At 42.3% G+C, this 19,216-nt stretch overlaps 1 protein-coding gene across 1 annotated transcript in view; it reads right to left on the minus strand.

Annotated features, from left to right (window-relative positions):
- The window catches only part of EGFLAM (EGF-like, fibronectin type III and laminin G domains), a 57,687-nt gene extending 39,794 nt beyond the window's left edge, over window positions 1–17,893 (minus strand). Inside the window, exons 1-7 of the mRNA XM_009894709.1 lie at window positions 17,857–17,893; window positions 17,447–17,556; window positions 15,340–15,423; window positions 13,622–13,648; window positions 8,979–9,096; window positions 8,578–8,713; window positions 2,154–2,320 (exon numbers count right to left, since the gene is read on the minus strand). Of these exons, the coding sequence (XP_009893011.1) occupies window positions 2,154–2,320; window positions 8,578–8,713; window positions 8,979–9,096; window positions 13,622–13,648; window positions 15,340–15,423; window positions 17,447–17,556; window positions 17,857–17,893 (679 nt within the window). The remainder of the gene's footprint in view (window positions 1–2,153; window positions 2,321–8,577; window positions 8,714–8,978; window positions 9,097–13,621; window positions 13,649–15,339; window positions 15,424–17,446; window positions 17,557–17,856) is intronic.
- Window positions 17,894–19,216: the final 1,323 nt, after the last annotated feature.

Below are 19,216 nucleotides of genomic sequence, written 5' to 3' on the forward strand. Positions count from 1 at the left end.
TAGTTTTTAGCCCTATTTGCAAAATCCACCCTGGAAACCAAGAGCAGACTGGCAAAGGAACCACATTTGCATTTGCCAAAGGGCCCAGAGTTTGCCAAAGCAGCCCTAAGTAGAAGTGGCCTGGTGCAGGGCTGGAGCACGTCACAGACATGACATGGCCCCAGGCTGCCGGAGCTCCACCTGATCATGAGGGGCTCCCCCAGGCAGTGCAAGTCTCCCTGCAAGCCCCTTGGTGCAGGGAGACCAACCTCTCAGCCACAGTGGCACCCGTGTACCTATCATTGACCAGCACAGAGTTTTTGAGTCTATTCAGAGAGCAGTGCAACATGTGCAATACAATCACTTTTCAGATCTGATCCAGGCACAGAGAATCACCCCTGTGCACCTCTCCAGAAATCAGTCTTTATATACACTGGGCATGAATTTGATTCCAAGCCCTACTGACAAGAATCCATGTTTTAGAGCCATCTCAACAGGTCTCTGCAGAACACGCAGTTTCCAAAGGCAAAGTGCCTTTCCTAGAGTACCGCAGTAATAAGCACAGCATGAAGACGACTCCGCCCTTATTAACAGAGCTAAACACTTTATCTTTTCTGACCAAAGAATTCAGCCACTCACATCCAAAGATAAACAGGATACCAAGGAGCACACAAGCATGTGTGAGGCAGCAGGAGCTGACCCTTGAGGATCCAGGGGCCAAGGAACCCCAGAGCATGCTGCACCTTCGTGGAACATTTGCTTCAGAAGTTAAAGTTACGAGTACAGCAGCCAGAACAAACTTCAAGCAAAGTGTTCAAGGGATTGAATTTATGACAGATAGGAAAAAAGAATGGAAACTGCCATATAAGAGTCAATGAAAACAAGGGATTCCAAGATAGGGAAGCAATTTAGAAATAAATCCTTAGCAGGTTAAATTTGTGGATCACTAAGGATGTGGTCACATTTCTGCAGCTTGCAAATTCTTCTTGCCGAGGTCACAGTCCTACCTGAATATCAGCTGCTCATTTTCTACCAGTAAATTAAAGATGATTTGCAATTAAGTGTGCAGGTGAGAAAAGAAAAAAAGCCTGTTTTGTTGCTGTTTTTTATAGTTCGTTAATCTACTAAAATTGTATCCAGGCATTTTCTTGCATGGCATTCTATCCCCTACGAGTGCCTTCAAAACTGGAACTTAAAAGTACTGAAACCTTTTAAATGCAATAAAAATTTTGGGACATTAAGGATATAGCTCAGTTAGTCCCCATACCCTGCCAGCCCTGGCTCTGCCTCCTGCATCAACTGTCTTTGTGACATCGGGGTTTTCGCTGTGCGGGATTTGTATGTTATTTGTATGATTCCCAATGTGCTCTGTGTCGGCTTGATTTGGATTTTCATATACGGCTATGACTTTGAGGGTGATGAGGAGCAACAGCACCTCAGAGTCAGCCCACAGAGACACTAGCATTGAGAGAGGATTATATCCCGAGGAAGGTCATCAGGAGATGTGTGCACCTACCCCTTATTGCAACGTCCATGGCCTACATTGCTACATAAATGTGAATATAATTGTTAACAAGTTGTGATTATTCAAGTATGTTTGAATCCATTTTCACCTAATATATTTACTATGCAGCTTCTGATCAAAACTGGGTGCTTACTTGTTTATATCATTATTTTCATGACTGCACTTAATAGTTTAAGAGCCTTACTCCTCAGAAAACAGTACAGATTTGCTTTGGTCTTTCTAAGTTGTCTAAATTATAAATGTAATATATAACTGTATATATTACATTTCAGTTTCAAAGAACAGAAAAAAAAAGAACAATAGACTTGTCTCTCTCATTTCTCCCCCATGATATTCACTCATCAGTTCTTCATGCAGCCAGCACAAAAGCCAGTAAGTGACGATCCAAAAATATCTGGCAATGACCTCCAGAGCAGGGAAATGGCATGACAGCACTTCTGCCTGGAGCTTTTCAAATTTTTGCTTGTGGCTTGACTTTCACAGGATGCTGCAAGCTCCAAGGACCAGACTGAGACGTGTCAGACTGGGGGTGCCTGTGCTTGGAGAGTGACTCTTTCCACCAGCAGCCCTCCACAGGAGGCCCCAGATACGCTTACAGATATACATTATTTTTATATAACTTAAATTACAAAAAGGTGGTACTACTTACTGAACATTCGGATGACATCGCTCGGTGCACTGGCAGGGCTGGATCCATAGGAGTTTGCTGCTCGGACGGCAAACTGATATTTAGTGTTTGGGAGAAGTCCCTTGAGAACCATGGATTCCATCTGGATCTGCTCTCTTATTACTGTCCAATTGCTGTCAAGGTCTGGCCTTCAGGATCAAACAAAGCCGAGATCATAAATAATTAAAGCTGGCTGTATAAATTAATTGCCTTTAAACTTTCCTGGGAAATACACAAAATAAATGAGATATAAGCCTGCTAAATCATCACTGAAATCCTTCACTCTTAAGGGGCCAGACTCTGCAACCATTACTAATCTGCGAAGCCTGTGATATCAAAACTATACAGTAACAGAAAACCAATATTCAGATTTTGCTTATAAAGCCAAGGAGGTTGTTTAGAGGACAGTATGCCAAATCAGGTTCTCTTGTATCTGTTTTCATGGATTTTTGATTCACAGTTTTCAAGTGGATGTATATTGCTAGCAGCTCCAACCTCCAATTTGGCTGTATAAAGCAATAGTTCGCAATAGAGGGAAAGATCCTGATTTATTTCTAAGAGTTTGTGCTCTAATGCCACTCTTCAACCATATACAAGCATTAGCAGGATAAGTATCTAACATTTGTTCTCCCAGGCAATCAGGTTAATCCACCCATACTGGAAAATCTGGATCCAAAGTCTTCTCTTCGGAAAAAAAACCAACCAACCAACCAAAAAAAAAAAAAGAAAAAAAACCCAAAAACAACAAACCCAGAACAATAAAGCAGAGAACCTGTGGATTTTGCAACAAAATTCCCATGTCTGCCTTTGGCCAATGCCTGGTTAACTCCTGATTCATGCTGAAAGCCAGTGGCCACTAAATGCTTGCTCTAAGTGCCATTGTAATCCATCTGAAATCAGTACAACCATTCATATGGCAGTTTAGTCTCAAATGTTTAAGTTCATATGCAGAGGGACATCAGAAAGGGGAGGGCTACTTCAAATACTTTGAGAGAATATTCTGATGCTTTCACACCATTTCCACTCTCTCTAAAAGTGGTCTCTTATCAAACACAGAATGGAATGAGAAGGTAAACAAATACAAACAAAAGAAAAATAAAACCATTAAGTCTAGGCCACCCAAAATACTCAAACAGAAGCCTATGAAAGTAAAATAGGGACAGAAATTACTTTCAGAGAAAACTATTCCAGTGGCCTTTTCTAAGATGTCCTTGTGATATTTATTACAGGAAATAACCTCCGAGTGCTCCCTGAATCTACCAATGTTTATATAGGACTAGCTGCAAATGTCTCTGACAGTCTTCCAATGAAAATTATAGCACAAGGCAGGCATTTTGTATTTGTTTATTTGCAGCTGGAAGGAAATGCCAAAGTTAATGTATGTTTTCTTTTACCGGTCAATACAAGATTTATTGATTACTGAGGTTTCATTGCTTTGTGCCAGCAGGGCAAATGCAGTGAGAAAGGAGCAGCTCACAGCTGCCTGGCTGCTGTGCACAATGGCACACAGGGTGAGAATATTTCACTGACCTGCCAAATATAAAAATAAAATCAGAAAAATGCATAAGATGTAATGACAGCAAAACAGACCATCTTAAGTCACCCTCCACCACCATTTCCTGGTAGACAGAAGGGCATTTATTTTGGCTGCTCTTCCATTGTTTCCCTTCTCTGAGCTTTTGATGCCTGGGCCAAAATGAAAATGTATAGTGATTTCCAACTGAAAGCTGTTAACATCGCTTCCTTCTACATGCTCACTTAGCAGTGTTTTCAGTTTTCCTGTATACATCTTTTTTTGGCTCTAATTCCAGTCCAAGGAATTCCTCCTAGCTGAAAAGCTGCCTCACAGTCTCTGCAACAGACCCCACCAATGTCTGCGCCCAAATGGAAACACACACCTCTGACAAAGGGACCCAAAGGAGGTACTGCACCCTACAAAGATTTAGGAGATAACACAAAGCCTTTGGCTTTGCCGACTGTCTCTCGCAAGACTTTCTTCTGCAGAGGTGAATAATAAAGGAAATGCCTGCAAACGGACCTTTGCTATTTCTCGAGAATGTTCCCCGTGCGAACAAATCGGTACAAGATGAAAAAACGTCAAACAGATGGGGAGAGGAACACAATAAACTCAGCTGGTCACTGCGTCCAGGGCCAGCCAGCTCCCGCATTTTCTAAGCTGGGAACATTTTGTGAAAACTGTCTTCATGGTCCTTTTTTGCGTCAAATTTCAGTTTGTGCCAACTGTTATGCCAGAATGGCACATTTTGATTCCACTTTTCTCACCTTTCTGCAGCACAACACTCCCTGGACAGCACAGGGCTGCTCCAGATGATGTATCTGCACACGGGGAAATCAGACAACTTCTTGAGGTTACAGCTGTACATCTCCAAAGGAGAAATGCCATGCAGTAAGCATCTGGCTAGTGACAAATTCAGAGCGTTTTTAAGATAATAAACACACGGGTAAAGTCAATAGGACTGGATGGATATAAACCAAGGGCAGAATTCTGCCTCAAACATACCCAAAACATTTGGAATATTGCTTTACGTTGTAGTCTGGGGACTGATTCAGCTTAAGAAAGGAAATCTTTCTGATGTATAGAACAGCAATTTTATACTCACTTGAACTTCCTCTTAAAATCACCTGAAAATGATTTAACAGAGTGAAGCACCTGCTAGCAATCCAATTTTTATAAGGTTTTTGATTGTTCTTTTGTGCCATGTTTGTACTCATCTCAAGTGGCAAATTCATCTCCACAATTATTTTTTTTAAATATTCCTACAAATAATAAATATGCTGACAGGTACAATACGTTCTTACTCACTATAGAAAATACTCATAGTAGAAAAAATGCACCATAGGATATTTGGTTTAGTAATTAATATTATTTAGCTTTGTTGTGACACTTTCTACGAAACATATCAACCAATACGCCAGGTCAGCTCTGAGGGAAGGAAAAGCAGCTTTCTAACCTCATTCTTTTGTTAAATATTCCTCTGATGCTCTCTAACATTGTTAAGCACTTCTTCCCTGTTTCTACATCTTCCACTCCTCTTTCATCATTAATTACCTTTTCAAGGATTTAAGCCTCACAAACAGTGAGGTAAATGTTGAGGTAGACATATCTGTTTCATGCATTAATCAGGGAAAAAGTATTAAAAGTATTTTTGCTGGGCATTAGGAGGTGTGTCCCTGGTCAGATCTGATGTTTTGGGTTCTTTGCAAACAAAACCAAATATGACTGTCCAGTTCAGGGCAGCTAGTTCAACATGGAATGGATTCAGGGATACACCTTTTCTGGGGCGGAAGGCTTCAAACTAATCAAGAATTCTGCCCACAACACTATGATGGATCTGCTCCACCCTAACATCTGTATACCGATAAATCTCCCCAGGTTTATCAGCAGAACCTGCTTAGATCATTGCAGCAGAAGTGCATGTCACTACCAAGATATTGAAAAATTTCCCCCATTTGTCCAGATTACCATTGAAAGCTGTTGACTCCATCTACCTACCAAGGAGATGAAAAGAAAGTGACCTAATCCTTTTAGGGGACATACTGCTGAAACGCTTGTGGTTCTGTAGATGCTAGCTGACCATAAAAAATTGGATAAGTTAGTATCCAAGTTTAGAAGATTGGGTAGGCATTCAACAGATTAAAAATCTGACTATTTGGAGTATCAGAGTGAAAATATCCAAGACATTTTTGAGAATGAATTTTTTAGAGTATCTTCAGGAAAAACAACCAAACTAGTATGTTTAAGTCCAGGGTCTCACTTTAGAGGTTTTCATAAGGATGACATTTGTCACAAAATATGTCTCAGTATAAATCAACAGACTATTTACACTGAGCCTGAAAGCTTCCACAGACACCATGAGCTGTTTTGGGTTTAACATGCTCTTTTACACATTCCCTATGAACTGTGCAGTGAGCAGTGGGACCTACATTCGCCCTACTGATTTTCAGCATTTAGCCAAATTGGGATTGTGGTCTCCTCAGCGTCTTCTTAGAGGCAACAGCAGAGCACAGCCTGAGTTAGCCCAGCTCGTCCTACATCTGAAACCTCCTGCAGCCCTCTGCTACCAAGAGGTCTCAAGGGAAACCCACTCAAGTGCCTAAATAAAGGTCCAAATTTAGACCCCAAGTAGAAGCAGACTGCAGGTTAGCTCTGGTTCTGATTAGATTCTGGTATGTGCAAACAATTAATATATTGAATTTTCATGAGGTTTTAATCCCCAATATCGCAGTTGAGCAAATGAAAAGAGTGTTTTTACCTCATCTCAGTCTCCTAGCATGTTTTTTCTAGGGTTAAATTCATAAAATTGGTTCTAAGGGGACTGAAATGATTGAAACAATGTCATAGTTTTTAGACTTTTGTGCTGAACCCAAGAGAAATTACAGATTTGCATAAGAAAGTCATTAACTTTGCAAAAGCACAGGATAATACCGTCTTTCTTTGACACTCAAGGACTTAATTCTAAATTTACTTGCACTTTTTGTTTTGGTTTTACACTTGTTTAATTTAACAGCTTTAACTTATGTTAATACATTTTATAGTAATTAAAACTATATGCAGAAACAGACAATGAAGCTTAAAGTTAAATTTTTACCTCTAACTGCCATTAGGGCTTATGGCTCATTGAACTTTCTCCAAATATATAATCAAGCTTCCAAGTCTAAGAGAGCATAATCCCAAAATTAACAAATATGTTTCCAGCTTAGCTTTAAACCTCAAACTAAACAGTGTAATCAAAACATTGTGCTGTTAGCAAATTCTTTCCCAAAGTCTAAAACCAACGAAACACTGAAATTTCAATTACTTGCATCTTTCAACTTAAACAGTGAAGGCAGCTTTCCACTCTCTGGCTGAACAAAAACATTCAAGGGTGCACTTTCAGTGCATCAGATGGAGACGATGGTGCCCACGTCTTCTTCCATTAGCAGGCTCCTGGTGCTATGAAGAGGTGTACATAAACCTGCAGGCACCACTGTCTGGCAAAAGCACGGATGCAACATGACAGAAGTGCAGTCAATCAGAACCCAACAAAATCCCTTTCCCATCCATTGAGCAAATGAGAGAGAAGAGATGGGGAAAAGAGAGAAAGGCCCAGGTAACAATGGTGTTCGAAAAATAGATATTGGAGAAATTTCATGGTAACGCTACAGCAGATGCTGTCCATCATGCTACATGATGGCCCTAACGTATCTTCAGTCCTCATGTCCTGCCTCCCAGTGCAATGAATATTGGATGGCTTCCCACCAAATATGGGGCATTTTCATTCAAACACAAAGTGCAATAGTGCAATATAAGTTCACCAGAAGGCTTTCAGCCTGGGAATTCTTTTCATTATATCAGTATCTTCTAGATTGTAACCACACTTCAAGCACTGAAAACCAATAGCTCTTTCTGTCTTTTTAACAACAACAAGTCTTTTAAAAAAATGAATGTGTTTTTCTGAGGAACAATTTTTTGACCTTTACAGCTCAGAGTAGTTAAGGAAGCAATTCTCTCTTCTTATCCAGGAACCTCAACTAAAACCTGTCATCACGTGTTCACCCAAAGGATTAAACTTCCAAAGGCTGCATTTTGCATTCACTGGAAGGGTAAACATAGGGGTAAGCAAATGAAAATAAATAGCTCTGTATGCAGATATTAGCTTACACAAGCATATGAACAGGCAGGCGTGAATACTTGTTTGTGCATGCAGATACAACCACCTCCTCCTGACCCTTCATATGCATCTTATAAAACCAACTTGATTGGCAACTTTTCCCAGTTCAGTTCTATTACTGCAAATTTTTGAGAGTTCAACATAAAAGCAGAAAAAAAAACCACCAACATCCCCCCCACCCCCCACCCCCCCCAAAAAAAATCTAAACAGAAAGGCCAACATTTTGTGTAAACTTGATTAGAATTAGGACAACAAAGCAAGCCAAGTCCTGCAAGCTCAAGACCTAAAAAACTTTTGTCAAGTAAAACTGTCCAACATACTGAGTTTGCAATGCTCAGATTATTTCCTGTAGCAGCCCAAGGTACTCCTACTCAGGTGAACTGCTCTGCCACATACTCTGTTCTCAGCATGGTTCGACAGTGTTTGATCACAGGAGAAACTTAAGACTTCATTCACCCAGGCCTTCATTAGAGGGAACAGATCAAATTAGATCCTATTTTGGTCAATCAGAAGGTATGAATTATTGGTGATTTTATAACAAATTAGATTATTTCTGTTTTTTGTTTAAATTTTCATGGTAATTCAACACACATCAAGAGGAAAAATAACTGTACTGTACACAGTAAGTAAATAAATCATAAGAAGAATCTATACACAGTTAATAGTGCAGTCTAGGTAAAAAAAACTCCTGCAGTGTACGAATACTGAAATTCAGACTCCACTGGCAAACTTGCCTGATAAACTCCACCGTGTAGTACTGGATGGGAGAACTTCCCTCGTTCACTCCAGGCTTCCAGGACAACGCAACTTCTGAATCAGAAACCACCACGATCTGGGGCTGATAGGGCGGTGCAGGGGGCATGCACTTATCTAAGACAGAGGAAATGAAAAGGAATAGCATTAGAGAAGCGGACGAGCTAATACACACAATAACCCAACACCCACAGACTTGGGAATCAAATTTATAGGCTTCTCCCCTCACCTGTTGGCCCTCTAAAACTCCACACTTGTGGAAAAATAATAGTAAAATGTAACAATACGGCATATGACGAGAGATTTAGGTGCGAGCGACCTGCTGTGTTACAGACATGTGCCCTGCCAGTTTTTTAACAGAAAGCCACATAAGGATGGTTACCTTGGGATAAGGTTGTCACGTCTCTGGGCATGCTGGGTCGTCCTTTCCCTGCCCAGCCGTATGCTCCAACACTAACGCGATGTGGAGTGCCTGGCTTTAGATCACCGATAACAACTTCCTACCAGAGCCAAGAGAAGACAAGAAGATTGTGAAAACTCTTCCACGTAACTGGGGATGGTGCTGTGAGCTGGGACTCGAGGATCTTACATGACATTTTCCATCTAACCTCCTAGCTGGATGGTCCCCAGCCCAGCTCAGAAGCAACAAACACAAACAGCACCACGTGTTTCCTCTCAAGCTGCAGCTTCACCCCAGGGGAATCCACAGGCATGACCTGGACCCATTTCTCAGCATAATTCACAAGGTTGCAGACCATTTGCATTTGCGGTCTGGCTTTTTTGCTGGTGAAGTCAAAGTCACATTCTATTCCCTCCCTTGAGCCCGTTGCTGGCATTCAGTATCAGTCTGGTGCATTTTCTTTTTGTTGTTGTTGTTGCTTTTGTTTTTGTTTTTGTTTTTCTTTTAAATCCAGAGACCATAGATGCTCCTGAGAACGAAGCAAGTTGCTGCAGTGTGAACTGATGATCTTCAGTTTCTCACGGAGCAGAGATCAGTCCCATCGCCTCTCACAATTTTCCTAGCCTAGCTATCAGCCTTGACCTGAAGCAAGCATTTCCCTTATTTGTCCTTCTGCCATAAACACAGCAAAATTAACCCACAAACAACTACTGCAAGGGAGGCGATGCTAACCCCCTCGTGAAGGGCTTGTGCTGCTGAATACTGTTCAGAGGAGCCTGCTCAAATCTCCCAGAAATTAGCAAATGTCACCAAAAAATACATTTTATCACTGGCTGGCTCACATAGCATGGATCAGCTTCAGATATTTAAACCTCGTCTTTAGTGAAGCATGTGTATAGAGATTCAGTATTCTTTACCTGCAGCCTACCTGTAGGGAGAGACAAACCCCAGATTTATTAATTTTGACAGCACACCCAAGTAAACAGGAATACTAGGTTTTACACCACAGACTGCCTTTGAGTGAAAAAAGCACTTATACAAAACTGTTTTACAGACATTTTTCTTTGTTTTTTCATTCTCTGATATTAAAAACATTATTCACAGTGCATGTAAAAATGCAGAGATCTCCTTTCTCTTCATGCTGGAACAGACTTTAAATCTGCGTTTCGAGTTGCAGTAAAATAGTAAACAATCTCAAAATTTTATTAACTGCTAAATTGCCTTGTGACAGTCTTTTGGACAAACTCTCCCTCTCTATTCTTTGGGGAACTTACGTTATTACTACAACATTGTTTGGCAACACCCCACCATCTGTCATTTCTCTAGCCACGATTTTGGAGCTCCATCACTGATTTCCTATTAACACAGACCACCTGACCATCTTCCTGTTTTTCCATCATTCACCCTTGATCTGCTTGAATGATCTGGATTCATCTGAGAGAGATAATAACAATGCTGGAAAAGTAACTGCCCAGAGAGAGGCTGCAAGAACACTCACACCGAAAGATTTATCTGGGTGTTCCAGCCTCGCAGCTGAAAAGACTGAGATCTTTCAAAGCATGATCTGAAAAGCCAGCTGCTGAAAACTCAGCACCTCCTCCCAGTGACAATACTGATGATCCTGTTCCTGCTATTCCATCCTCTATGCCATACATACTGTCTGTATTTAAACTGTGTGCATTTGTTCCTGCCAGCATCCCTCTTTATTACATTCATTCTTATGAGAAAAAAACCTTCATTATGTGTCTTATTGTTTTCACACTGTTCAGGAACTTGGTCCCTGCAGCGAGTGAGGTACTGATGTACTTGCCTCATATTACTACCTCCAGACTCACAGAATCACAGAACAGTCAGGGTTGGCAGAGACCTCTGGAGATCATCTAGTTCAACCCCCCCACCAGAGCAGGGTCACCTACAACAGGTTGCACAGGACAACATCCAGGTGGGTTTTGAACATCTCCAGAGTGGGAGACTCCACAACCTCTTTGGGCAGCCTGTGCCACTGCTCTGCCACCCTCAAAGTAAAGAAGTTCCTCCTCATGTTTAGATGAACTTCCTATGTTCAAGTTTCTGCCTGTTACCTCTTGTCCTGTCACTTGGCACTGCTGAAAAAAGACTATTCCCATCCCCCCTGGCACCCTCCCTTTAAGTATTTATAAGCATTAATAAGATCCCCCCTCAGTCTTCTTTTCTCCAGACTAAAAAGACACAAGTCCCTCAGTCTTTCTTATTGTAGACTCAAGTCTACAATAAACTAAACAGAACAAATCTCCTTGACTACTAGGCCAATCAAGATCGAAGTCCTAATATCTACCTATGTATTTAAGTTCAACGTGTGTACCCTACTGTCCAGGAGCCTGGGAGCACGTTTCATCCCTTTTTTTGTTTGTATTTAGGAGAAGGGTCTTAAATCCAAGTTTTCTTCATCCCAGAAGAGACACAGTGACCTCACAGATAAGGAATTTAGGCAGTATATGGAAGAGTTAGCTCTTCATTTTTGTAGTCTTTCTCTCCAGTTAGATTGCCTCTTTATTTTGAAGCATGATACTCCAAAACGGACATTACATTGCCAATGAGGCTTTACTAGGCACCCACCTCACTTTCTTGTCTTACACGACACTCTTGCTAAAACCCTGCAAAACGACATTTGCAGTTTCCATTACAATCTCACATTCTTGAATGGGGTGAAGCAAAAAGTGATTCCTTTCCTGTGGTAGAGGAGTCAGGTGTACGTAGAAACCGTGCGTCCCTCCCTGCCCTGCCACACACCTTGCCCTCCCTCCAAACATGTTGAAACTGTTTGCGAGGCTGTGCAGTAAGCCGCCTCACGGAAACCAGGATCACAAATTATTTTCCAAAGAAAACCTGTTTTCTGTTTTGTTCTGGTTTGTTGTTTTGGTTTTTTTTAATCCAAAAAACCATCAAACACTGGATTACAGAACAGCTGCAGAAACTGAGCTGGGTTTAATGACACTTGATCCCCTTCAACAACTCCTTCCCTGAACTATTGGTCTCAGCTGGTCACTCCCCATTTCGTACTGGTGTGTGTGGTGATTTGGTAGAAAGCACTATTGCTCTCCACGGCTCTAGGCCTGATCTAAAATCTCCCACCTTTGAAGTCTACTAATTTTTCTTGCCTTTTTCTTTTTTTTTTTTTAAATATTTGTGCTCAACTTCCTGAGTATTATGCCCAGCAGAACAACTGCCTTATTACATTGTGCTGTGTCTTCACTTCTCCTGGCTGCTCTCACTTACATGTTCTCTATTATAAGATGATATAATACAGCTATAACACATTATCCGCTTTGGTAACACGCAGGCACATGCACACACGCACACGCAGAAACAGGCGACCCAGTTCAGCTCCTGCTACGACAGTCTGGCATGGTCCAGAGAAGCCTCTGAGAAAGCAATGGGGTCATACCCAGCACCAGGAGAGGAGGCTTAGTGACGGGAACATGAACTATACAAACTTAACCACAAAACTATTGCAGATTTCTGTTGAGTTTGGTATGAATATAACAGAAAGCATTTCAGTGAGAACACCACTTCCTGAGGATTAATGACAGCTGGGAGCTGATTAATCCCAGTCAGTCATACTTCTCCACAAGTACCCCTCAGAAGTGTTATTTTTATCAAGCAGAAAAAAAGGGCCCAGCATGGAACCTCAACTCTGAAATGCCATAATCCAGACTCAGCTCAGCTGGGATCAAACCAGACAGTCCTGGTTCAAGCACATCCCAAGGTCTCATCCGGACATCAGCCTCCTACAGTCCAACCTAACTTCCCTTAATTCAGACCATGAAAGCTGCGTGAGATCCACCAATTTTGTGGCATTTCTCCATTCCTAGAATAGCTCTCAGGAAAAAAAAGTTTGCAAGAGGTTGTTGACGTTAGGGATTTCACTTAAACACTCAAATCGCTGCCCTTACCCTACCAAACCCAAGCACCTCCCGCTTGCTTTCCCCCTCACAATAAACCCTATCTGTTTACTGCTCATAGGAAGCAGACTGGACTGAGTTCAGGACTGGAAATAATTAATCTGAATAATTCACCAGCTGCAAAGCCATTAAGAGTGCTGGTATTTCTTTCAAACCTGTTTTATACTAGTTGTTAGTCTCCCACTCCTTCCTCCTGGGCGTTGCGTGGCTGGCCTCTTCCCACGCTCCTCCTCCTCGGCTCTCGCTGGACTGGCTCAGGTTTTTCCCTCTCCACCTCCTCTCCCACTGCCAGACGTTGTTCTTTCCTGTCTCTGTGTGTCTGGCTACCCAGCTGTCCCTGTCCCCTGTAAGTCCTCACTGCCTGGGCATAACTCACTTTTTGCACAAATTCACTCCAGCGAAACCAGACATCCAAACATACTTTTGATGACTGAGAAAAAAGTCTATCCATTGCTAAAAACGGAGCTTATGTACCTACACGAGTCCACCTCCTTCACCTCTGCATTTTGAGCTTTAGCTACTATTTGCCACATTTTGACTACAAAAGATCCTGTATAAGTACTAAATAGAATCAACATTTGCAATCAACTTTTGTGTGTGAATCTGCGGAAAGACCAGGTCAGGAACATCCAATTTAATTTTAAATCACAGCTGTAACCAAGTTTCATGTGAAGCAATACTTACAAAAATTGCTTGTCCTTCAAGTTGACCCTGGGAAAAAGCGAAATAGGACTTGTTAATGAAGTAACATACTAAAACTGATGGTAAAACCACATAAATAATGGGTCAGGGAATTTAAAAAAGGCCAATGCTGCAGCATACAGTAGTCTATGTGGCTGTTATTCATCTTCATGAGTACTGGGATACAGACTCTGTTCTCCCAGTGAGTAAGAATCACTGCTGTCAGGATTAAGATAAAAAAAACAATGGGCTGTTTGATCTTTGTTGGCACTACCAGCAAGAATGTTTTTAGGGGGAAAAAAAGGCAAGTGAGGAATACAAAGATGAAGATCAGAAGGGAGAAAACAGTGCATAAATAAAGAAATAATATGTCATGGCAACAATATTCTTTCATTTGCCGCGATCCCAGAAACCATCAGGAGTCAGCACTGACAACCAGAATGACAGAAAACTGCAAGAAATCTGAGCATCCCCCTTACTCACGCTCCTCGCGGGGTAGGTTTGTGAGCACTGCCCGGCAGGGATCGGGAAATGCCACTGAATGCATTTCTCTGAACATCAGGTGGGGAGGCTGAAGGAAGAGGGGTGAGGAAACAAAGGAGAATGAAGATGAGCAGAAGAGAAAGGAGGGAAAAATTGAAATGTGAAGAAGGATCACCAAATAAAGATCAGAAGGTCTGCAATGCCCCTCTGTGTGCACACGCAAGCCTTTGATTCCTGTGCTGGTAATGCTGCTGCCTCGTGGACCGACTGCCCTTTGCAGAGCGTAGTGTGAAAGTGCTCCTCCCGCAGCACCCAATCTGCCACACTCCGCTCTCTGCCCAAGCAGGGGCTGGAAAATCTCTGTTCCTGCCTTGCTGAACTCAAAGAGAAGCTTCTCCTCATTGAGAAAGCACCGGCACGTTTCAAGAACGCCCTTTAAAAGCAGACAGTATTAAAACCATCCAGAAGCACAGAGGAACTGCTTTCATCACAGCACTAATAGCTCAGCCGTGCAGCAGAAGAGGATGGTCAGTGTTCACTCACAAATGGAAAAGGGAGGGGAAACTGGACAGAAAAAGGGAAGGAGGAAAGAGAAGGGGAGAGTGAAATAAAGCAAAGTAAGACAGCAAAGGAGAGATATAATGAAAAACAGAACTAAAGAAAAGGGGGGAATGGGAAACAAGAGGAAAAGTAGTGCTTTCAAGAACAAAAAAACCCCAGAAGTTGAGGGAATCTTCTAGGAGGGGGACTTGCACAAGTGCAACTAAAGCAGCACTATTAAACTTTAAATTCAGTATTTCAGGAGGCCACAGAGACAAAAATACACTGAAAACTTTGTGTCTCCTTTAACTCACACACTGGCCTGTGCCAGACACTGCGATACACATACACTGACATTGCAACTCTAATTGTGCATATAGTCGAGCAATTCCCCTTGCATGTTTGGAAAAAATGCATATTCAAAATTAAAATTTCTATTTCCGTAGATGCCAAAGGTCGGTACTAGGAAGACGCAAGCAAGTCCCAATGGCTTTACATGATAAATTAGTCAGACAACAAGGAGCAAAAGTGTATCACACTGACTAGATTACAGAAAAGCATTGTGATTTCCTTTTGCTCAATACCCAGAGCAGATCTGGGGCTTGGATCCTCAGCATAATTCACAAACCAGCAACAAGTAGCTCTCACTTGCAAGTTCCGCTCCAGTGTTTTGACTGTTGATGTAAAAAAATACTCACCATGCTAAGCATATCCAAACTCAGGGGTACATCGTGTGAGAGCTGTTTAACTGCTTTGTCATCTTCAACCTCTGAGTAAAAGACCTTGGGAAGAAGATACAGTCAAGCCAGTTAAAGCAATAACTCAATGCTTCAGGATGACTTAAAAACAAGTGCATTGTTACCCATTGTGGACACCATTTGAGCCTATGATCCCCTGCCTTTTCAAATACATTGAAAGCTAACACCCTTTAACATTCCTTTCATATTTGCTAGAAGTTGTCAGCATGACCAAAGGACACCATCTTACACTGTATACGCTGAACTGATGTGAAACACAGCCTAGTTTTGGGGCTGTCTTGAACTGACAACTTTAATCGTGCATCATTTGGCCACAGTCAGCATGGACAGCTGAAGACTTGTGGAACTGGTCTACGTAAGTTAGGCATTTTACTTCATATAAGGAAGATAATGACATTACATGGTTACGTCATTATAAAAATTGCTGTATCATAAATCATCATGTCTGTTGCCATGTACAGGAGACTAATGACCCAGGGAGAGTCTGCTTTGCGGTGCACAGAGACCCTGAGATGTCAGAGGGTCAAAGTTAAGAAGAAGTGAAGGTGGTTTGGGTACAGCACTATCAGTGCTGTTTGTCATTGGTTATTTTATCGTGCCACACATAAGCTCAAGGCCTAAATATAAACTGGGGCTCAGATGCTTGATCTACTGCATGAACAGTGAGAACTACTTATGGTTTGTGACTATTAAGTATTGCAACTCTTTGAAAAATATCATTGCCTATAGAAAAGCCACTTACTCACTGCACCTGTGTTTTCACACAGAAGAATGGACACATCAGAGCCCACCCGAGGCAGGTCCTGGCCACAGCAAGTGCTTCTCGGTGTCCTAGACTACAGGCAATTTCGTAACAACAAAAACAACCCTGCAGCTGGGCTGCATTCATGTAATTTACAAGACCACGGGATGAAGGGGCATGTGTACCAGAAACACCCGTTGCAGGGAATTTTCTCACTCTTTCAGTGTACATTAATAATACAGGTAGTCGCGAGTTTTCTCCTTCCCACCTTTTTACATAAAACTGAATTTTGGATTATTTTTTTCTAGAAATTTCAAATCCTTCCACAGAAAATGGCAGCAAACCCAACTGCTATTTGGTTTTTGTTGACAGGGAAACCAACAAATTCTAGTCAATACGCCACATCTTTGGTGCTCATTCCCCACTGACTAATGTCCATTTTGGGACTGGGTTTCATTGTCATTGTATACCTGATAAAGCAGTACCTAATAAAAACGAATGAATGGCAGACTAGTGCTCATTGTTTTTCTGCTTGCACACTAAAACACAGTACCCAGTTTTGGCTAGCCATTCTGTTTTGCCAAATAGTCAGATGGTAATGTGGCAGAGGTTTGGCGGGGGTCAGAGCCTCCCCCATAAAACTGCTGGCTAAACCAGGAAAATGACTCCACTTCTTTAAGGGAAATTCACCACTGAGATAGTGGGGAATAAAAGAAAGCCACTTTTCATATTTAATGCTGGGGCTGGGCTCCTAGGGATGCTATGCAGTACAGTATCTATCAGGGGAAGAGACATCATGAAACTGTCCTTCCCCTGTACCTGCTACCACTCTGGAAAGGTTTGGAGGCATAGTTTGGAAAAGCAGGAATAACTATTCCTGTGAAAGCAATGCTCAGGCTGGAATTACAAGTCAAAGGATCTGAATGGCCCTGAAATCATCACGCATCTCCCTTCATTTGCACAGTGTAATATTGACCTGCTCTGCTCTACTTTACTGTTTTACCAGCTGCAGAGAGCGCCAAGATCCCTGCATGAAAACCACAACAGAAAAGCAATCTATATCCACTGCAAGCCCTTGGCATCTACCCCAAATTCCCATCATAGCTTGCTTCTAAAACATGAACTGTTTGTTTCTTAAAGTCACAGCTCAGCCCGCTCAAGTGCACTGTCCCCTGACCGTTGCCTGAGCCATGGCAGTATTTGTTATGAGAGTGGGCTCTCCTGCTCGCTTCTCCACACACATGTGTAGCCTGAGGCTGCGTAGGGTATTGCAATCCTCTACCAGCAGCACGGAGGGTCACTTACTGTATATCCTGTGATGGTGCTCGCATGCTGCTTTGGCATCCTCCATTGCACGCTGAACGCTGTGCAGTTCAGTGAATCCAGCAGTATGTCGAGAGGAGGCCCCAGTCTATCTGCTCAAAACAAAATGGCAATGTATGATAAGCCACAGGACATAAAATCTCTCCTTTAGCCACCTGGCAGATGAGGCTTTGAAGAAGAATAGACCCGTGCTGCCGTCGTTCCAAACTGTCAAAGACAGCCCACTGCTCAGATTTGACTTGGGCGCACCTTTTCCCTCTCCACCTCTGCGTTCCAAAGCAGTGGTGGGATGCCAGGAGAGACGGGGCAAAGGGCGACATCCTCTCTCTCAGTGGCAAGGAGCTGTTGATCAGCTCAGGACACCTCATGGACACCTTCAGCCTCCCCCTTACCCACCTCGTCCTCAGTCTTCACATCCAACAGCAACATCCTGGTGTGAGGAAAACCAAACAAAACCCAAAACATGCCTCCTCTTCAGCCCTGCTGCTTTGGCACAGGCGAGGAGACACCCTTCCCAGGCAACCGAGGTCTCCCGATCACCACCAGCCTCCGTAACCTCAGTTCCTTCATGACAGCTATGGATGGGAAGTGCAACAATTTAAATGAAAAGCAAGTTTAGACTGATGAGAAGAGCACAAAGGACCCCTCAGGTGACGCCTGTCCCTCTCCAGACACAGGTTACGGCAGTGGGATATCTCACCAGCTACAGCAGGAGAAGGATATTTTTATATGGCTATACTGCTCTCACAACACCTATCCATCTCTTTCTCTTCCTGTGGTACAGGTTGGCATTTCAGTACAATGGCTAATTCAACTACTGCAAAAAAGAAAGGCTGGAGAAGAAGGAAACGCTGAGCTCCACGTCTCTAGCAACGTGTTAGCAGCTGCATTTACTGTCTGAGAAAGGGCAGGCAGAGGAGAGTGTCTGCTCTGTAACCCAAGCAAGACTTTTAACACAACTCCAAACCACCATCGTCCGTGCTCCTGAAACCAAACCCACCTAACAAACAACTGTAACAGAGAACTGATTAAACACTTTAACAACCTGATTTTTTTCAAGGTGACGGTTTTACTATGCTTAGTTTTTTGCATGCCCTTACCTATGAAAATTTTAAGTAAAGGCAAAGAAAATTCTTTTCCTTTTTTTCTACTAGCTCTGACAAAATATCAAGCAAAAACAAGCTACTGTAAAGGTAATTTTTAGATGTGAAGCAATCCCACATCAGATTTACACTTGTCACTTCCACCAACATATTTGATTTGAGGCTAAATACAAAATTTAACATCTTAAAAACTCCGTACAATACCAATCAGCATCAATACCTGAGTAGCTAAAACAAGAGCAGAACTGATATTCTGGTCCTTTTCAAACTGACCCTGCATTTTCCCACTGCTAGGAAATATTTTGGTTTACGTTTCTTAATGTTAGTGAGCAAGAGCAGCCAGTCAGCATCCATACCTCTCAGTTAACACCGATGAGGTTTTTTTTTCCTGGCCTTTTCATCCATTTATTCCTCTTCAACACTAAAAGAAATCTTGGACAGTGCTACGTGCAATCCTGAAAGGGCAAATATATAAATGATGTTTAAGAGACCCTAACTTCTCTCACTTTTCAGTCCCTACGCCTGAAGCTTCAGCCATTCTTACCTAAAAAAATTCCCAGCAGACCGTCTCCTGGGCAAGGCTGCACAAGGACGGCATATGATGGGCTCCTCACCAAGAACTTTTTAATTTTTTCCCCTTTGTTGTTGA

The sequence above is a fragment of the Charadrius vociferus genome, unplaced genomic scaffold (genome assembly GCF_000708025.1).
Source record: "Charadrius vociferus isolate BGI_N301 unplaced genomic scaffold, ASM70802v2 scaffold450, whole genome shotgun sequence".
Classification (NCBI taxonomy): domain Eukaryota; kingdom Metazoa; phylum Chordata; class Aves; order Charadriiformes; family Charadriidae; genus Charadrius; species Charadrius vociferus.